Source organism: Diorhabda carinulata, chromosome 10 (assembly GCF_026250575.1).
Source record: "Diorhabda carinulata isolate Delta chromosome 10, icDioCari1.1, whole genome shotgun sequence".
In the NCBI taxonomy this organism is placed as follows: domain Eukaryota; kingdom Metazoa; phylum Arthropoda; class Insecta; order Coleoptera; family Chrysomelidae; genus Diorhabda; species Diorhabda carinulata.
The window spans coordinates 1,888,249-1,905,819 of record NC_079469.1 but is presented as its reverse complement, the minus strand read 5'-3'; the positions used below and the strand labels follow the sequence as shown (position 1 = coordinate 1,905,819).

Genomic DNA, 17,571 nt, shown 5'->3' with positions numbered 1-17,571 from the left:
GACCGAGTTTTCATTACACGTTCACTTGTTTCATTTGAACTCATAACCTAATTGTTAGTATCCATTGACGATTATTTATAACGAATTGTTAAAGAAAAACATCTTTTTTGGTAAGAATTTTTTTAAAAAATTAATTTTTACTACGATTTTTATTAGTTTTTTATTATTCGTACTGAATTACGAACCAGTTTTGTACGTTTTATTGTACCTACCAAAGTTTGTAGAATGATTTAATGTGATCGATACGAGTACGTTTTTTTCTATTATTATTTCGAAATGTGTATATAATTTTTTATTTGAGAGAAGTTATTAAAAAATCCATTTTTTTTCGATATTTTCGTTTAGTGCAATTTTCAAGGAGCAGCACCTTTTTTTGTATAAAAAGTATTACTAGAGGGTAGAAATTATATTTTCGGTTTAATTTGTATACATTTATAGTACAATAAATTTTTATACAAAATCTCCGTAGTTTTATTTCCCAAATAGAAAAATCTAAGACTATAAAATCGAAAATAAACAACTACGAGGTGTGGTTGAAAAGTTAGTGTTAGTCACCTTATTCGCCCTAATCTGGCACCGAGCGATTTCAACCTCGTTACGATCAAATTTGCATTGAAAGTAACAAGATTGGTGTTTATTGAAATTGTAAAATACAAAATTGGGCACGTCCTCGAGGAATTAACAACTGACAAAAGTCTCGTTATTAATATTCACACCTCGTATTATAAGCTTCGAAATATCAAACTAAATGCGAAATTTAAACTGTCGTGGCGACATCTAATTGAAGTAAAACTGGTATTTACAGTTACCAGTAAACTGAAAACTTTGACTTTTAGCGATTAGATGTCGCTGTTGCTAAATTTAGAATTTAAAAAAAGCGAATAGAAATATCCCCACCGGTCCATGTAAATCCTAATTGTTTTAAAATAGTTTTAGAATAATAAAAATTAGTATATAAAAAGTATAAAAAACATTAAAAAAACTGAAAGTTTCAATTCAAATAGTTAAATGATATGTAAACATTCGCTGACGTAACATTGCGACGTTGCCACATTTCAAAAAATTTCCCTAGGCGAAGTAAAAAAATTGTTTTTGAATTATGAAGGTATCAGGAAAAATTGAAATATGAAGTAGTATCATTTTATTTTTGAAAAATGAATTTTCCTTTATAATAAAAGTAATATAAAATTACTACCGGTTGAATGAATTGAAGTCGCTTTTAAAAAAAATTAATTGCTGTTTTAAATAAAACAAACTGAAAATTTCAAGATTTTTCCAGAATCATAGAAAAATTATAAAGAATCGAAAATTTTCATTTGGCTACTGTTAAATCGATGAAAACTATTGACATAACCTTGCGACATTGCCGTATATCGAAAAATTTCCCTAAACGAGGTAAAAAAATCGTTTTATGAAAAATATGAAAAAATGTTCTAATTTTTTCTTAATGAATGAAATACAAGAATTGAAATCGTTTTTTGAAAAAGAACATCGCCGTTTTTATTGAAAAAAATTCGAAAATTCCACGATGTTCTCAGTATAATAACAAAAATTTTCAAAAACAATTCTAAGAAATCAAAAATTTTCATTTGGTTAATGTTAAATCGATGAAAACTACTAACATAACCTTGCGACGTTGCCTTATATCGAAACATCAATAAACGAGGTGAAAAATCGTTTTATGAAAAATATGAAAAAATGTTGCAATTTTTTGAAATTGAAATCGTTTGGTAGGTAAAGTTAATTGTTAATTAATTATTTTCTCCGGATTATAACAAAAATTTTCAAAAACAATTTCATTTACTTACTGTTAAACAAAATCTTGCGACGTTGCCACATATCGTAAAATTTCCCTAATCGAGGAAAAAAATCGTTTTTGCAATATAGGTGCGTTAAGTTTTAAAAAAAAATATATGATTAAATTAATCTGAATCGACTTTTGAGGTTAATTGCCGGTTTTAATCAAAAATTTCTCGATTATCTCAGAATGATAACAAAAATTTCATTTACTTACTGTTAAATCAACAAAAACTCACAAAACCTTACGACGTTGCCACATATCGAAAAATTTCCTAAAACGAGGTAAAAAAATAGTTTTCGAAATATGTGTAAAATTAAAAAGAATAATAAATAAAACTCGTTTATTATTTAATACTTTATTAGACATCACAAATTTTGGTACTTTAAAGAAAAAACTGATAAACCTACTACACTATTTAAACGAAAAAAGAAATAAAAATCCTCGCTTCCCCCCTCAAAAAAATATAAAAATCAATACAAAGTAATAGTAAACCGTTCCCTGACGCTAACCCCCGGTTTCCTAACCACCAACGCCCTATCATCAGTAGTATACGAAACATCCAATTCCGCTACCCCCAAACTTCCACTCTCAAGTCTAGCTCCTCGTATCCCCTCGGGAGGACCGAGGATAACAACCTTCTCGATCCATTCAGTCGTAGGATAATCGCTTTTATCGACACTAACTCCGCTCAACACTTTCCCATCGAACGAAAAATACACGTACAAATATTCGTTTTTCTTATAACCGTAACTTTCCTTATCGTCCACGTAAAGGTATCCACCGGCTTTCCCGTTCGAATCCGAAGCCACGTACAAAGTATAAGGATCGTTGTCCATCACTTTGGACGATCTCCTCGGTCTGTCCTTCCTCGATATTATCCTACCTCCGCGGTAGAAAGCCAAATTTTTATCCAACGACACCGGTATGTTGTGATTACCAGTACCGCGGTATAATTTGTAGTCTTCTATGTCGTACCACAATTCCGAATCGCCTCCTGGGAGATAAACGTTCACATTGGAGACACCGGCTTCGGTTATAGCTTTGGCTAGTACGGAATCTCCTACTAGGAGTTCGTCGTCGATGTCTAGGACGTTTTCGTCTTCCGGGTAATGGTAGAACAATGGTCTAATTACTGGTTCGCCGGTGGTTTCGTGTTGCCAAAAAACCGTGTACCATAAAGGTAAATGGGCGTATCTCAGTCTGTAAATAATAAAAAATTATATATACAGCGATCAAATTTATTGTAAATAATAATAATTGACAAAATCGGGTGTATAAAATAAATGGAGCGTCTGCTATGTACTTCATTATATGAGATTACTTTAATCGAATAGTGGGAATTGAAATTTTTTAAACTATGATACGAAACACAACCGATATATCAGAAAAAAAAATAATGTTTGGTAATTTTAGGATACAACCCCCCGTTAACCTCGGCTCGGTTAAAATATAAAGATAGAAAAATCGCTTGTTAATATCATTTTTTGTTTGTTGTACTATAGCGGAAAAGTGAACTGATTAATTTCTGTTGTTATTTTTTAACCCGTAACAAAAAGGCAGCTGATTAATTTCACAATTTACTCTATTATTGTATAACATACCAACTAGCCGATTAACTTCATCTGTAATTTGTTATACTTTAACCAAAATAGAGTGAATTGATTGAAATTTTTGTTTGTTATACTGAAACGAACAGAGAGCTGATTAATTCCATTTTTTGCTTGTTATACTATAGCGAAAAAGTGAACTGATCAATTTCTGTTGTTATTTTTTAAACGGTAACAAAAAGGGATTTGATTAATTTCACATTTTACTCTATTATTGTATAATATATAATAAACTAGCCGATTAACTTCATCTGTGATTTGTTATACTTTAGCCAAAATGGAGTCAATTGGTTGAAATTTTTGTTTTTTATACTAAAACGAAAAATGAGAAGCCTCCATAGAACTTGAACCAATCTATTTCTCACTGAATAAAATAGAAAACTTCTCCAGAAACTTAAATGGGGCTCCAAAATCCGTTTTAAGCCTTTCCCCAAAAACTATGACCATAAGTGCATCGATATAATCCTTTCTGGGACTCCAAAATCCATTTTAGTCATCCATCAGTAAGAATGTCATAACCCTAAATACGTGAATATGAGCCTTAACAGGACTAGAACCATTCGGTTCCTCAAAAGAAACTCAAATAGGGCTCTAAAATCTGTTTTAGACAGTTCCTCAGCATCAATGGTCCTAAATATATGAATAAGAGTCTTAATTGGACTGAAATCAATCTATTCCTCACTGATTATAATAGAAAACTAACCCAGACAACCAAAATGGGGCCCTTTAATCCGTTTTAGATCATACATAGATATAGGTAAAAACAACCTTCAAGGTCATAGTTGCTGGAAACGTTATCAGAAACTTAACAAGGAATATATAATTCGTTCTATAGCATTTCTCAGAAGCTATGGCCTTTAATACATAGATAAGATCCTTAAATGGGATTCTATAGTCCATTTTAGACCTTTTTAAGTAACTACGACCTTTATTACATCGATGTAAGCCTTAATTGGACTGAAATCAATCTATTCCTCCCTGATTATCATAGAAAGCTACCCCAGACAACCAAAATGAGGCTCTATAGTCCATTTTAGACCTTTCTAAGTAACTACGACCTTTATTACATCGATGTAAGCCTTAATTGGACTGAAATCAATCTATTCCTCCCTGATTATCATAGAAAGCTACCCCAGACAACCAAAATGAGGCTCTATAGTCCATTTTAGACCTTTCTAAGTAACTACGACCTTTATTACATCGATGTAAGCCTTAATTGGACTGAAATCAATCTATTCCTCCCTGATTATCATAGAAAGCTACCCCAGACAACCAAAATGAGGCTCTATAGTCCATTTTAGACCTTTCTAAGATACCATGACTTAAGGTACATCGATATGAACCTTCGCTGAACACTGTTGCTCTTCAGAAACTTAAAAAGGACTCCAAAATTCGTTTTAAACCTTTTCTCAGAAGCTACGACCCTAAATACATAGATATGTGCCTTAATAGAACTAGCAGCAGTCTAAATAAGCCAAGAATGGGACTCTATAGTCCATTTTAGACCTCTCTAAGTAACTATGACCTTTATTATATCGATATAAGCCTTAAATGGACTGTTTCTCACTGATCAAAATAGAAAACAACTCCAGACAACCAAAATGGGGCTCTATAGTCCATTTTAGACCCTTCTAAGACTTCAGATACATCGATATGAACCTTCACTGAACACTGTTCCTCATCTGATAACTTAAATGGGCCTCTATAATCCATTTTAGAACATTTTTGAGAAAGTATGACCTTAATTACATCGATGCGGGTAAAAACAGCCCACACTTTCTGACTAGAGGCACTATCACTTAAATAAACCCATCAGGACATTAAAAATAGATAAAAAAAAAACTAATGATTAGAAATTTTGTAGGGAAAAGTGTGAAAAATCATAGAAAATTTATTTTTAACACAACAGGTACTTGTATAAGGATTTCTATTATTGATAAAATCGAAATTAATGTCCCCAAACCAGTTTCGATGATTCTGATCCACGTGAAAAACCGTTTTCACCCGATACAACCCAATTCAAATCTGTGTGTCACCAAAATAATTAAAATACATATTAACACGTTAACTGCCGAAGTAATTTTATATAACATTAAAAAATCAAAAATTTTATTAACAAAAATTCCCCGGGGTTAATTTTCTATATAAATAAGACTAACCTCAAAGCATTCCTGATCCTATTTTTAACGTCATCCGAATATAAAAACGGTTCCCTTCTCCTAGTATCGATATGAGCGTGCGCCCTATAAAAAGGTAACCAAACAGCACCCTGATACCACCTCTGCAACAATTCCGCATCGGGATTATTAAAGAAACCCCCTATATCGGCCCCGCAGAAACTGATACCTCCCAAAGCCTCCGAAAGACACATCGGATAACTGATAGCTAAATGAGACCAATCCGCAGTATTATCCCCTGTCCACATGGCGGTATAACGTTGAGAACCTGCGAAATGACCCCTGGTAAGGATAAAAGGACGACGGTTAGGACTACGTTGGATTAGTCCTAAGAACGTAGCTACGGTCTGTAAAAACAATAAAAAAATTATTAATCCCATTTATTTAATGTTATAATTTAACTTACGTGTGATAAAGCGTATTCGTTATGTACATCCCTGTGTTCCCAACCACCGTGGTGGATGCAATCTTTGGGCATGGTTATTTCTGGACCGTTAAAAACCGAAGGTTCGTTCATATCGTTCCATATATTGACGTCGTGAGTGGTCCCTTTGAAATTTTCCAAGGAATATAAATTTTTGTAGTATTCAACTGTTTCCGGTTTATAAAAATCTAAATAGCTACTAGATCCAGGCCAACACCAACCCTCGTATACCGCACCGTCTTTATTATTCACGTAATAACCGTTCGATATTGATTCTTCGTGTACGAAATACCCTGTATATAATAATAAATATTTATAGGTTATTTTAGGTATTTGGAATGAGTTTTGGAAATTTTTTATTAATAAAATTACGAATTGCACACCATATTTTACGTACTAAGTCCGGTCCTGTCGTTTGAATAATGAGATTCTCTTGGCGATGTAAACAAACGACAGGACCGCACTAGCATATTCGTTTATATTTCGAAAATACTCAATTTATATATACGTTTAGTATATTTTATAATTTCTTAGACCTTTTTGATAATTTTTGACTGTTTTTAAAAAAAAAATATTTTTAATAAAAGCAGACCTAAAATAAAGTCGAATTAATTAAATTCAATTTGGTTTGTTTGTTCATTTTTTAAAAATATAGTCGCTTGCGATATATCGTATTAAAACGATGTAATTTTATGATAGATTCGTTGATTTTTTTGAAATCAGCTTTTAAAACTAAAAATAAACTAATTTAAAAATTGTTTTTAAAATAACGAATTCTACATATTTATACGTACTAAGTCCGGTCCTGTTGTTTGTTTACATTCCCGAATAATTAGATTCTCTTGGCGACGTAAACAAACGACAGAGCCGCACTAGCACATTCGTTTATATATATATATATATATATATATATATATATATATATATATATATATATATATATATATATATACTCAATTTATTTATACGTTTAATATATTTTATAATTTCTTAGAACTTTTTGGTAATTTTGATAAAGATCGAAATAATTCGAAATGTCAAACTTTTGACTGTTTTTTTTTTAAATAAAAAGCAAACCTCAAATGAATTACCTGATTCTCTTTTTATATGGGGATCTATGATGACTATTAATTTTCTACCGGTTGCTGTTAGATTATTGATCATGGTTTCGGGATGGGGGAATTTGATGGGGTCCCATGTGAAATATTTTTTCGAATTGGTGTATTCGATGTCTAACCACATTGTGTCTATTGGCATATCGTTGGCATCGAAATTTTGAACCACCTGAGTATAATAAATAATCAAATTTCATTAGAAATATTTGAAAATTAATTTTTTTTTTCACAAAAAATGTAGTAAAAACTATTAATCTGGCAACAATGTAAAAACAAAATACTGTATCTGAATTTTGTATTGATTTTTTTTTTTAATTATAAAATCTGTAATTCACTTTTTGTTCGTTAAAGTCAATTCAATGAAACACTTTCCAGGACAATACCACCCCTAAAATCCACATTTGAAAATAAAAGTTTCATCATGACAATAAAATTTCAAATGAGTTAGAATTATTAATTTAGCAACAATATCGAAACAAAACCCTATAATTGGATAGTAGGGGATGTTAAATTGGTTTTCTTGAACCCTGCAGTCGAGAATTGTCATTTTTCCATTTATGGGGAGGATTAAACCCTTGAAACACATTCAAAGACAACATAAGCCCTAATATGCACTATTTTCAAGAAACGTGTTATAAAAGTTTGTATCAAAATCATATTCTCTCTCTCTATGGAGCTAAAACCATTCTGTTCCTTACCGGAACCCTTATAAGAAACTCCAAAATCTATTATAAACCATTACTAGGTAATAATGATCCTAAATATATGGATATGGACCTTAATAGGCCTAGAATCATTCTGTTCCTCAACAGATACTTAAATGGAGCCCCAAAATTCGTTTTAGACCTTTCCTCAGCAATAATGACGTAAATGCATAGATATGAGCCAAAAGGGGCTCTATAATCAGTTTTAGCCCGTTGTAGCAGCCAATGAATCGATTTTCTTGTATTCTACAGTAAGGAATCCAAATTTTTTCCATTTTTCTTTATTTATTGAGAGAATTTACCCTTTGATAGACTTTTGGGAACAACCCAATACATTTTTCAACAAACACACGTAATATAAAATGAAATATGTACCATAATCATATTAAGACAATAAAAGTCCTTTTTATAATTTTGTTTTATTAGTTATCAAAACTTTTTTGAGTCATTGAGCTCCTATAAGACCCTCCGTCTCCATCTACAATGATTAAACCACCTTTTAGGTCAGCCGGCGAGTTTATTTTGAGCCTTTGGTCCAATTGGGGTTCTAAGAATGGTATCTTCTTAATGCTAATGTCTCTTGAACAGATTAGTTTTGATTCTCCACTTTGAAGATCGATTGACTTATTGGCTGGATTTCAGGATATCAAAGTTTCCTCAAACCCTGTATATGTATATAAAAGATATTGTGTCCTATTTTTTTTTAATTTCTAGAGCCAACAATTCATATTTTATGATTTTTTCTTTGTCGATTAGAAGTATCGATACTTTTTTCATGATAATCCAGCACCAAATATTGAAGTTTTTCAAAAAACTACATTCAATTTATCACAAGATTGAATTAAACATTTGTTTTCGTCACTTTGCGTCAATAAAATTCCATCAGATGAGTCAAAACCATAAATTTGGTAACACTATTGAAAACTGTTGAAATTGAATTGATTTTCTTGAATTGTAGAGTCACTATTTCACATTTTTTCTCTTGTCTTTATTAAAGGAGAGCCTCAAAGACAATCTTCATTAAAAGACTTATTCTGGGACATCCCAACACCAAATATGAATATTTTTTTCCTTGTCTTCATTGAAGTAGAGCCTCAAGGTCCTGAGACACATTTCAGGACAACTCAACACTAAATATTCACATTTTCTTCATTCATAGAAAGCTTCAAGCTCATAAGACACATTATGGGACATCTCAACACCAAATATTCATAGTTTTTCCATGTTTTCCTTTGAAGGAGGGCCTCAAAGTCTTCAGACATATTCCAGGATATCTCAACACCAAATATTCACTTTTTCCATTTTCTCCATAAATTGGAAGCTTCAAGGTCATAAGACACATTCCAGGATAACTAAACACCAAATACTCACATTTTTCTAACAAAATAAACTAAAATCATGACATCAAAAAATTGGAGTACGTACCGTAGTGACATCATCTTCATCATTATAATTCCATCGGCTCTGATGGGAAGCCAAAGTATAATATTGAGGTAACGGATGAACCCCAGTCAAAGAGGCGTACTGCTTTACTGCATCTTTAGGTGTTGGTCCCATTAGGACAAATAAATCAACAATACCGCTTTCACTCATAAAATGTACATCAACATTATTATCATTCGAAGAACCTAAATCAAATCATCAAATATACCATTAAATAAATTAAATTCATTATAACAATTCACCTGAAACTAAGTTTACTATAGACGCGACTAAACCGTCTTTACTGTTATTCACATCTACCCAAGTTTCCGCAGCGTTATGCCAGAAGATTCCCAAGGTTCTTTTAGTGGAGTGGGCGTAAACTACAGGAATCGCCCCGTATAGAGCCATAGTGGAATCCAATTCGTACTCAAACACGTCTAAATTGTATAATCGGTATGGATCGGTTCCACCGGGACGGGTTGTTTTTAAAGGTAAGCTGAAAGTATCAAAATTACGATTATTTCATTATAAAAAATTGTATCTTACCGATCGGCGTGTTCTGGTAGACCGTAAACTCTTAAAGCTCCCGGAAAACTGACATCTACACCGACGGCTGAAGGTCCTTTCGGTTTACTATCATGATGACTTTTGAAATTTTCCTCCCATGATCCAGGATCTTCAACTATTTCTCCACCATCTTCAGCCTAAAAGGAATTATTTATATATAAAAAAAATATTTAAATTGGTTACTTACCTGTTCTTGTTTCTTTCTGTAATGTTCGAATGAGAATAAACCTCTTCCATTGATAACACTGATCAGATCGTCATTTTCGAAAAAATCAATTTTAAAAGGTCTAGCATGTATTTTAACTTTATTTCTATTATACCCCACAGATACAAAATCTTTATTTCGTTCGATAAGTTTTAATCTATATAAAAAAAACATTTTTTAACACAAAATAAAGTATGAAAAGCTAAAAACTTACTTGGCTACTTGTAGTTCTCCATTTAAAGCAAATTGTGGCCTAAACCTTGGATATAAAGGGGAAGCTTCGTCGACTTGGACTCGAAAAATGTTTCCATTAATAGCTGTTAATGAAAACTTGAAAAGTACACCAGCTTCGGTGTTTAATAATTTTGCTTCAACCGAGTCGTCTGTAATTTCTAATTGTTCCAAATCTAATTCGTATTTACTTTCTCCTGGTTTTACACCTCGCAAACGTCTAAAATGTATTTATATTAATTATTATTTAGATTTTGTACGATGTGATTGAATACGAACCTACAAAAACTGCTTTGATCACAAGTTTTAAAATTACTCTTATCTACTGCAAAAACTAAAAGCGTAATTGAGAGTATTACGTAAATATGCCTAAAAATTAATAAAAAATATATTTTAATACATAAATTAGTTTATAAATATAAGAAATTACTTACCACCAAAGATACGCCATGTTGGCAAACCGGCTATTTGTTTTTTAAACAGAAAATATAAAACTAGTTTTTTTTTCAGTTACTTGAAATTTTTTTATAAAACTGCTATTGATTTGGTTTGAAAACCTGTTGAATTTATTATAACTGCATTTCTTATAATGAAGAATAATTTTTTTTTACTTATCAAAATTAACCTCAAATAACATGTCAAAAAAGATATGACATTTATTGGAGAGCCAATTAAAAAACGCCACCAACGCAATCATATTTTTGACAAGTCTTGATTATTTGTTTAAAAATGTATATTTGACAAAAATTCCTGTAAAATTGACACGCTATTTTTATATAAAAATATTCATATAAATATATATACGAATTAATAATATATCACTTCCATAAACATTTTCTACTTCTTCAAATTTAACGATTTATTGTTATAACTATTATTATCTATTTATGAAAATTTTAAATCAATTAATCTATATAATATAGTATAATAGTAATTTTCTTAATTTTATTTTACAAAAAAGTGATAAAATACGCACAAAAATTAGTTTTTTGGCGCGATGCGCTCCACTATTTCTAATTTATATTTACAGTTAACTATTCGAGAATTATATTAGAGTTTTAGCTTTTAAGACATAGGTAGCAGAACAACACAGTTAATTAGAATTTGGTTTTAATTTTTCTGTTAATACGGCAAAAAGGAAACAGGTTTATATTAATTGCATTTTTAATAATGAAAAATAATTTTTTTAATACTTATCAAAGTTGACGTTAAATAATTTGTCAAAATGTCAAAATATGACATTCATTTGAGAACCAATTAAAAAATAGAGCACAACGCAATCAAGTTTGGAAATTTTGAAAATTATATATTCGATTTACTCACATCTATAATGTATCTCTTTCATAAACAATTACAAAAACATTTTTTGTTTATTCAAATATTATGTATGTATGTATTATATATGATTATAACTGTTGATTATTAGGTATTTACAAAATTTCAAAATCAATTAATTTATATAAAATAATCATATACTTACTTGTTTTTTATAAACAACTAATAACATACGCAAAAAAATCAGTTTCAGATTTTCGCCCGTTCCCCCTACTATTTCATATTTACAGTTGACTATTCGAGAATTTCATTATAGCTTCAGCGTTTGAAATATAGATGGCAGCACAAAACAATTTAATAGAACTCAGTTATAATTAATTTCTTTATTAATACGATAAAAATGTAACAACAAATTAAAACTAATTATTTAGTTAATATAGTATACGTGAAAATAAGTAAGCGTAAAAATCGTTTTTGAAAACACCTGGCCGACTTCTTACATTTATTTATCTACAATTTTCACGTCTAGGAAATTGTGTAACACTTCCCATTGTTTCAAAATATCACCGAGACCTATTTAAATCATATTTTTTTAATGTGATCGCACAATTTGTAAGCGCGAACAATTGAATTATTTTTTTTTTCTTCGTCAATAACCATCAAGGTAAACGGAATTATTACCAATTTTTTATTTTTTTGTTATCAAATTATAAAATTTCACCAAGAAAATAAATATTACATATTAAAGCTTGTTGGATATGTTGCCAATATAATTTAACATACATTCTTAAAGTAGCGCCATCTTAAGGTATGACATCAACTAAATATATTTCTATATCCGTATATAATTTATCTATGGAATAGAAATTCAATAGTTTTAGATAGCACAAAAATGTTTTTTTACTATAGTAATTATCAATAATCGTAAAAAATATATGTATTAGTACTCATAGTAAATCCGGTCCTGTAAGAAATTATGTATTAATAAAAACACATTCGTCTTATAGGAACGATCGATATTATCCTTGAGAATTCACAATGGATTCTTTTATTGTTTTGCTACATCTTCAATTTGACCTTATGAAATTTATCAAACTTGTAGGTTGGTATGTATACACCGACTCATCATCAGATAACTATTCTTGGTCAGGTATTTCTTTAGGTGATTTCACCTTTCATTTGCATTTTGTTCTTTTATTGAATACGTTTCGAAATTGACAATTTTGATATTACGTATTAAGGTATCAGTCACGATATAGAAAAAAAAGGAAATTTCTTGTATTTGTAAAGTTTAATTACGAATAATTTGTAAGGTTTGATTTTATATAATATAAAAAACTAAGTTAATAAAAACATCTACTCTACATTTGACGTATATGCTGTTGCCAGTTTTTTAAGGTTATGGTGGATCGAATTATAAACTGCCTAAATTTATGTTATGATTTATAAAATGCATAGTTTTTTATACACCGAGAAACATGAAGATGACAAACGTTTATAGTTTTTAATATACAAGGTCAATCAACAATATTGAGTATTTCAAACGCTGAATATTCATATCTTCCACCTCCACAACGAATTATTTAAAATAAATATAAATTAATAACTATCTTTTTTTTATAATTTCTTTTTTAAATAGTTATATGTAAATTACATAACGGTATAATTATGTATTAACAAATATTTTTAATATATAATCATCACTATAAACGGTTGTTATGTAATTATATAATATATTGAAAATTAACGATATTTAATCAGTTTTCTATTTATAAATTTGTGATTCAAGGAATTTTCTAACAACGTGACAACGCCTTTTACTCTATCGACAGAGGTCATTGCATAGAACAATAAAAATCGGAACAATGAACTGACGCGTTCGTTTGGCGATCGCTTATACTTATTTAACTCAAATGAACAAATTAATAAGAAATAAAATAATAAAATAGTGGAATATTTCATATTAATAAAATACTTAGTGCATCGCTTGGAATTTTGAAATTGCAGTCACGATCGTACTATTAAAACAATAGATCTATTCATTTGCTATTTTACAGGTTGTTTGGAAATCAGGTGAAAAAGAACAGTACAAACAATTAAATACGAGGGTTGCTACTTAAGTTTTCAGATAGACAAATATTTAAAATTATACAATATGGATTTATTGTTTTACAAAATATTCTCCATTGAGATCAATAGATTTTTGGATGCGTTTGAATCAATCCCGATTGAGGTACCTCCAAAACATGTGATAGTGCAGTTTATGCAGAGCATCGATGTTTCGTCGGTGTTGCCATATCTGAAAACTTAAGTAGTAGCCCTCGTAGCAAAGGAAGAAATGTGATTTTTATTAACCAATAAATCATTTAAAATAGTTTTAATCATTAAATAACTATTTTCAATATACCTAATATTAATAGCCCTTTCGAAATTAATTATCTAATAATTAGTAAAAGTTAAAAAGGAAATTGTAAAATTCAAACTTGTTGATTAGTTAATAAATCTAAATGTGATAATAAGTTAATATATTTCAACCATAGTTATCTGCTTAGTTGAAATAATTCATCAAAATCCCCGTTCAATTATTTTTCTTTTGGTCCATTGTGAAGTTGATCGATTATTATAATTTCACTGTTACATGATCATTACATTAATTTTCTAAACAACACGACATTCTATTACAAAAGAACAGGAAGTTAAAACAATTTAGCGAGATGTAACTAATATAAATTGCAAATCTAATGAAACTTTTGTATCACCCTGTATATAAAATTAATTAATACCGTCTATAGATATAATAGGGTGAATGGCCTTGAAAATGACAAATGAATCAAAAATAGTGAACAAGCGTGAAGTTTACTATGAAATCAATTAAATAATATAAAGTTTTTATTATATAATTTGTCATTTTTAGCCAATAGTAATGAAAAAATAACTATTTTTTTTTTCATATTGAATCTCTTTCGTACGACCTTTATTTCAATTTACCTAAAGCTAATGTTCCATTTTAAAGTTTAGAGTTCGTTATGAAATTTTCTCATGACAATAGGTTAAAAGGTCGAAACGAGTCGAGAAAGAGAAAGTGAAGATGACACACGAATATAGTGAATTATTCAAATAGCAAATAAATGAAAATAAACTGCCGGCTAACCCACTTACCGTAGGTATAGTGAAAGAAGAAGAATTCCGCGCAAAAAATGCATGATATTATTGCGGCTAGATTTAGGTATGTCGTAACCACAATAATGGCGACGACAGATTTTATCTTATATGAATTTCATTAAATAATTTCGAGGTGAAATCTCATATTACTTTCATTTAACAAACAAACTCGACATTGTTGATTAAAATATGTAATTAATCCCACAATAAATATTCAATTATTATAAGTTGGTTGCTCAATTTTTTTTAATGAGTCCGGTGTTGCATTATTCAATTACCTGTATTAGACGGGATATGAGATGTTGGTTAAATAAAAACAATTAATGATTATAGATTATTTTAATTTAATTGAAAATTATCACATTATTACATTATTTTTCATTTGATATACGAACTAGTATTACAACTCAATTGCTTCTAGTTATAAATTTTGAATTAGTGGCAACAGTGTTTGTAAGGCGGATGATTCATCAATTCGATTTAAATATTTGTCTGTTGGCGATATATAGATTCACGATAGGGAAAAAATTGTGTGAAAAAACGGAACAAAGTAACTTTTACTCGTTTTTTTTTATCTTATACAATTAAACAGTCATGAGAACGTGTTAATTTTTCTGTTTTCAACACTTATATATAGAATAATTAAAGTGCAATATCAATAACATTAGTTATTATCTAGAGAAATTGTTAGCTGATTACGAAACAGGCCATTATATTTTCTCGCATCACACTGTCATTTTATTAAATCTCGATTTCTATAATCGATACTACACTAAGAATCGATTCTCTTAAACATAAATGTAACCATAAAAAATAAACAACATATTTAATACCATTTTGTATTATTTATACAACAGTAATGGAATTATTACAAAATAATAAAACGCTATAAAATTAACAAAAGGATTTAAAATATAAGATAATAAAATGACCATGAATTTTCTTTTGTCTTTAAGTGGAACTGGGTATATGAGAAACAAAAACGATGTCATAACATATTTCGTTGTCTATTTCGAAATTTATTTAATAGAACACATTATTTGCGGCTACTCTGTATATATCTATAATTTTAAACCAATTATTTAATTATGAACGAATTAAATCACAATCGCCTTAAGAGAGATCGTTATTCATACAACTAGATAAATATAGGTAAATAACTGATGATTAATATTACCAAATGTTACTACATATAGCGTGAGAACCATTTTATGCATCAGTGACTTATTATAAAGTTGGATGTGGATCTTACCACATTTTAAGTGACCTTCAATTAACGAAAATGCCCATACGCGATCTTATAAAACCATTCCACCAAAAGATATTATAAAATTATTACATCTAAATGTTCACGAAGTGCAGGCGTGGTATTTTTCAGTTTGGTTTGCAAAGGTTTTTTTAAAAATATATTCAGAATATACATAGATAGTATTAATATAACATAAATAACATGTTTGGTACAAATTTTTTTATGTCTCAAATTAAATGTTTAGACAATATCTTAATTTTTGGTGTAAATTACGATCTTTAATGAAACTTCTTATGTTTTATCCTTTTTTAATGCCAATAGAAACATATTTACATTTCTTTTTTAATTAACGACATATGTTATTTGATCAAATTGATATTTCACCAAACTTCTTATGTTTTACCCTTTTCTAATGACAAAATAAACTTTATTTACATTTCTTTTTTAAGTAACGACATACGTTATTAGGTATTATCTTATGTTAAGAAGAGGTAGCAATAGACAATTTTAATTACGTCAGTTTGGAAGCAGCGACAACACTTGAATAGTTTTCGTCAAGAATCGTACCGCATGCGCCTTTTATGATATTTGGCTATAAAAACAGAATTTGTATCTTAATTTATTGATATAATTAATCTTGAAACAGTTTATTGTTCATTTTGTTTCGTACTACATTTTTTGTTTATTGATCACAAATTCGTATAACAAATCAAAATTCACACGGGAATCGAGTAGAAGTTATCATCTTCAAAGGTTGATCCGCGTAAAAAAAATCATGACCGGATTGACCTTCCATTACTTTCACTAGTAGTTGAACGAGACGGTGGATTCAACTATCGTATATTCAAATGTTATAGGAAGTATTTTCTTTTAGAATGCTTCTTAATTTTTTTTAACTAGAATTCATTTATAAAATAAATTTTTTTAATGCACGTACCTTCTATGAAATATTTCTCATCGTTGATAGGTGACGGACAACGTTGCCAGATCGTTACAGTGGAAAATATTTAAAATATTTAATTTGGGCAATGGGATAATTGCACAACGATATACATAAATAAAATAAATATACAGGGTTGTTTTAAAGAAACATCCAGATTTTTTTTATCAGTAAAGATAAGACTTAATTTATTAAAGCAAAAAAAAATTAAGATCTAATTCAAATTAGGTGCTATTCACGATAAATTGTGATGTAAAAAAAAAGAACATGAAATTATATTTATAATAATAGTCATCATCATCATCATCATCACTGATTTAGAATGAACTCATCCTTAAATGTCAAAATGTTAATTTTCAAGGATGAGAATATACTAAAACGGATTTAAATCCAAATATACACAGTGGTACTTTGAAATGTCCAGTTACATGTTTTTTATATAATTCAAATGCGTATAAGGAGTTTTTAGTTATGTCCAACTTATCTGAAAAATTATACAGGGCTTTAAAAGAGGCCGAGGGATAATGACATACTCATAATTCCGCTTTAATTGTCAAAATGTTTGAAATGGAGATTCATACTATAGCTTTATATATTCGTTATGAATTTTTCTATAAACTGTGAAATTTGCATAATTCTTAATCGTCTAATTTCCAATATACGGGGGCTTTAAAGAAGCTTACTAAAAA

General features: G+C 29.5%; 1 protein-coding gene across 1 annotated transcript; it reads right to left on the bottom strand.

Moving 5' to 3' along the window:
• Window positions 1–2,140: 2,140 nt before the first annotated feature.
• Window positions 2,141–11,688, bottom strand: LOC130898954 (neutral alpha-glucosidase AB). Its single transcript, XM_057808583.1, has 11 exons — window positions 10,691–11,688; window positions 10,536–10,625; window positions 10,240–10,476; window positions 10,008–10,182; window positions 9,800–9,957; window positions 9,514–9,749; window positions 9,254–9,456; window positions 7,101–7,293; window positions 5,992–6,302; window positions 5,568–5,932; window positions 2,141–3,001 (listed from the first exon to the last, which is right to left on the bottom strand). Exons 1-11 carry the CDS (start codon window positions 10,705–10,707, stop codon window positions 2,272–2,274), a joined length of 2,715 nt encoding a protein of 904 aa, XP_057664566.1. The 5' UTR covers window positions 10,708–11,688; the 3' UTR covers window positions 2,141–2,271.
• Between the last annotated feature and the right edge of the window lie 5,883 nt (window positions 11,689–17,571).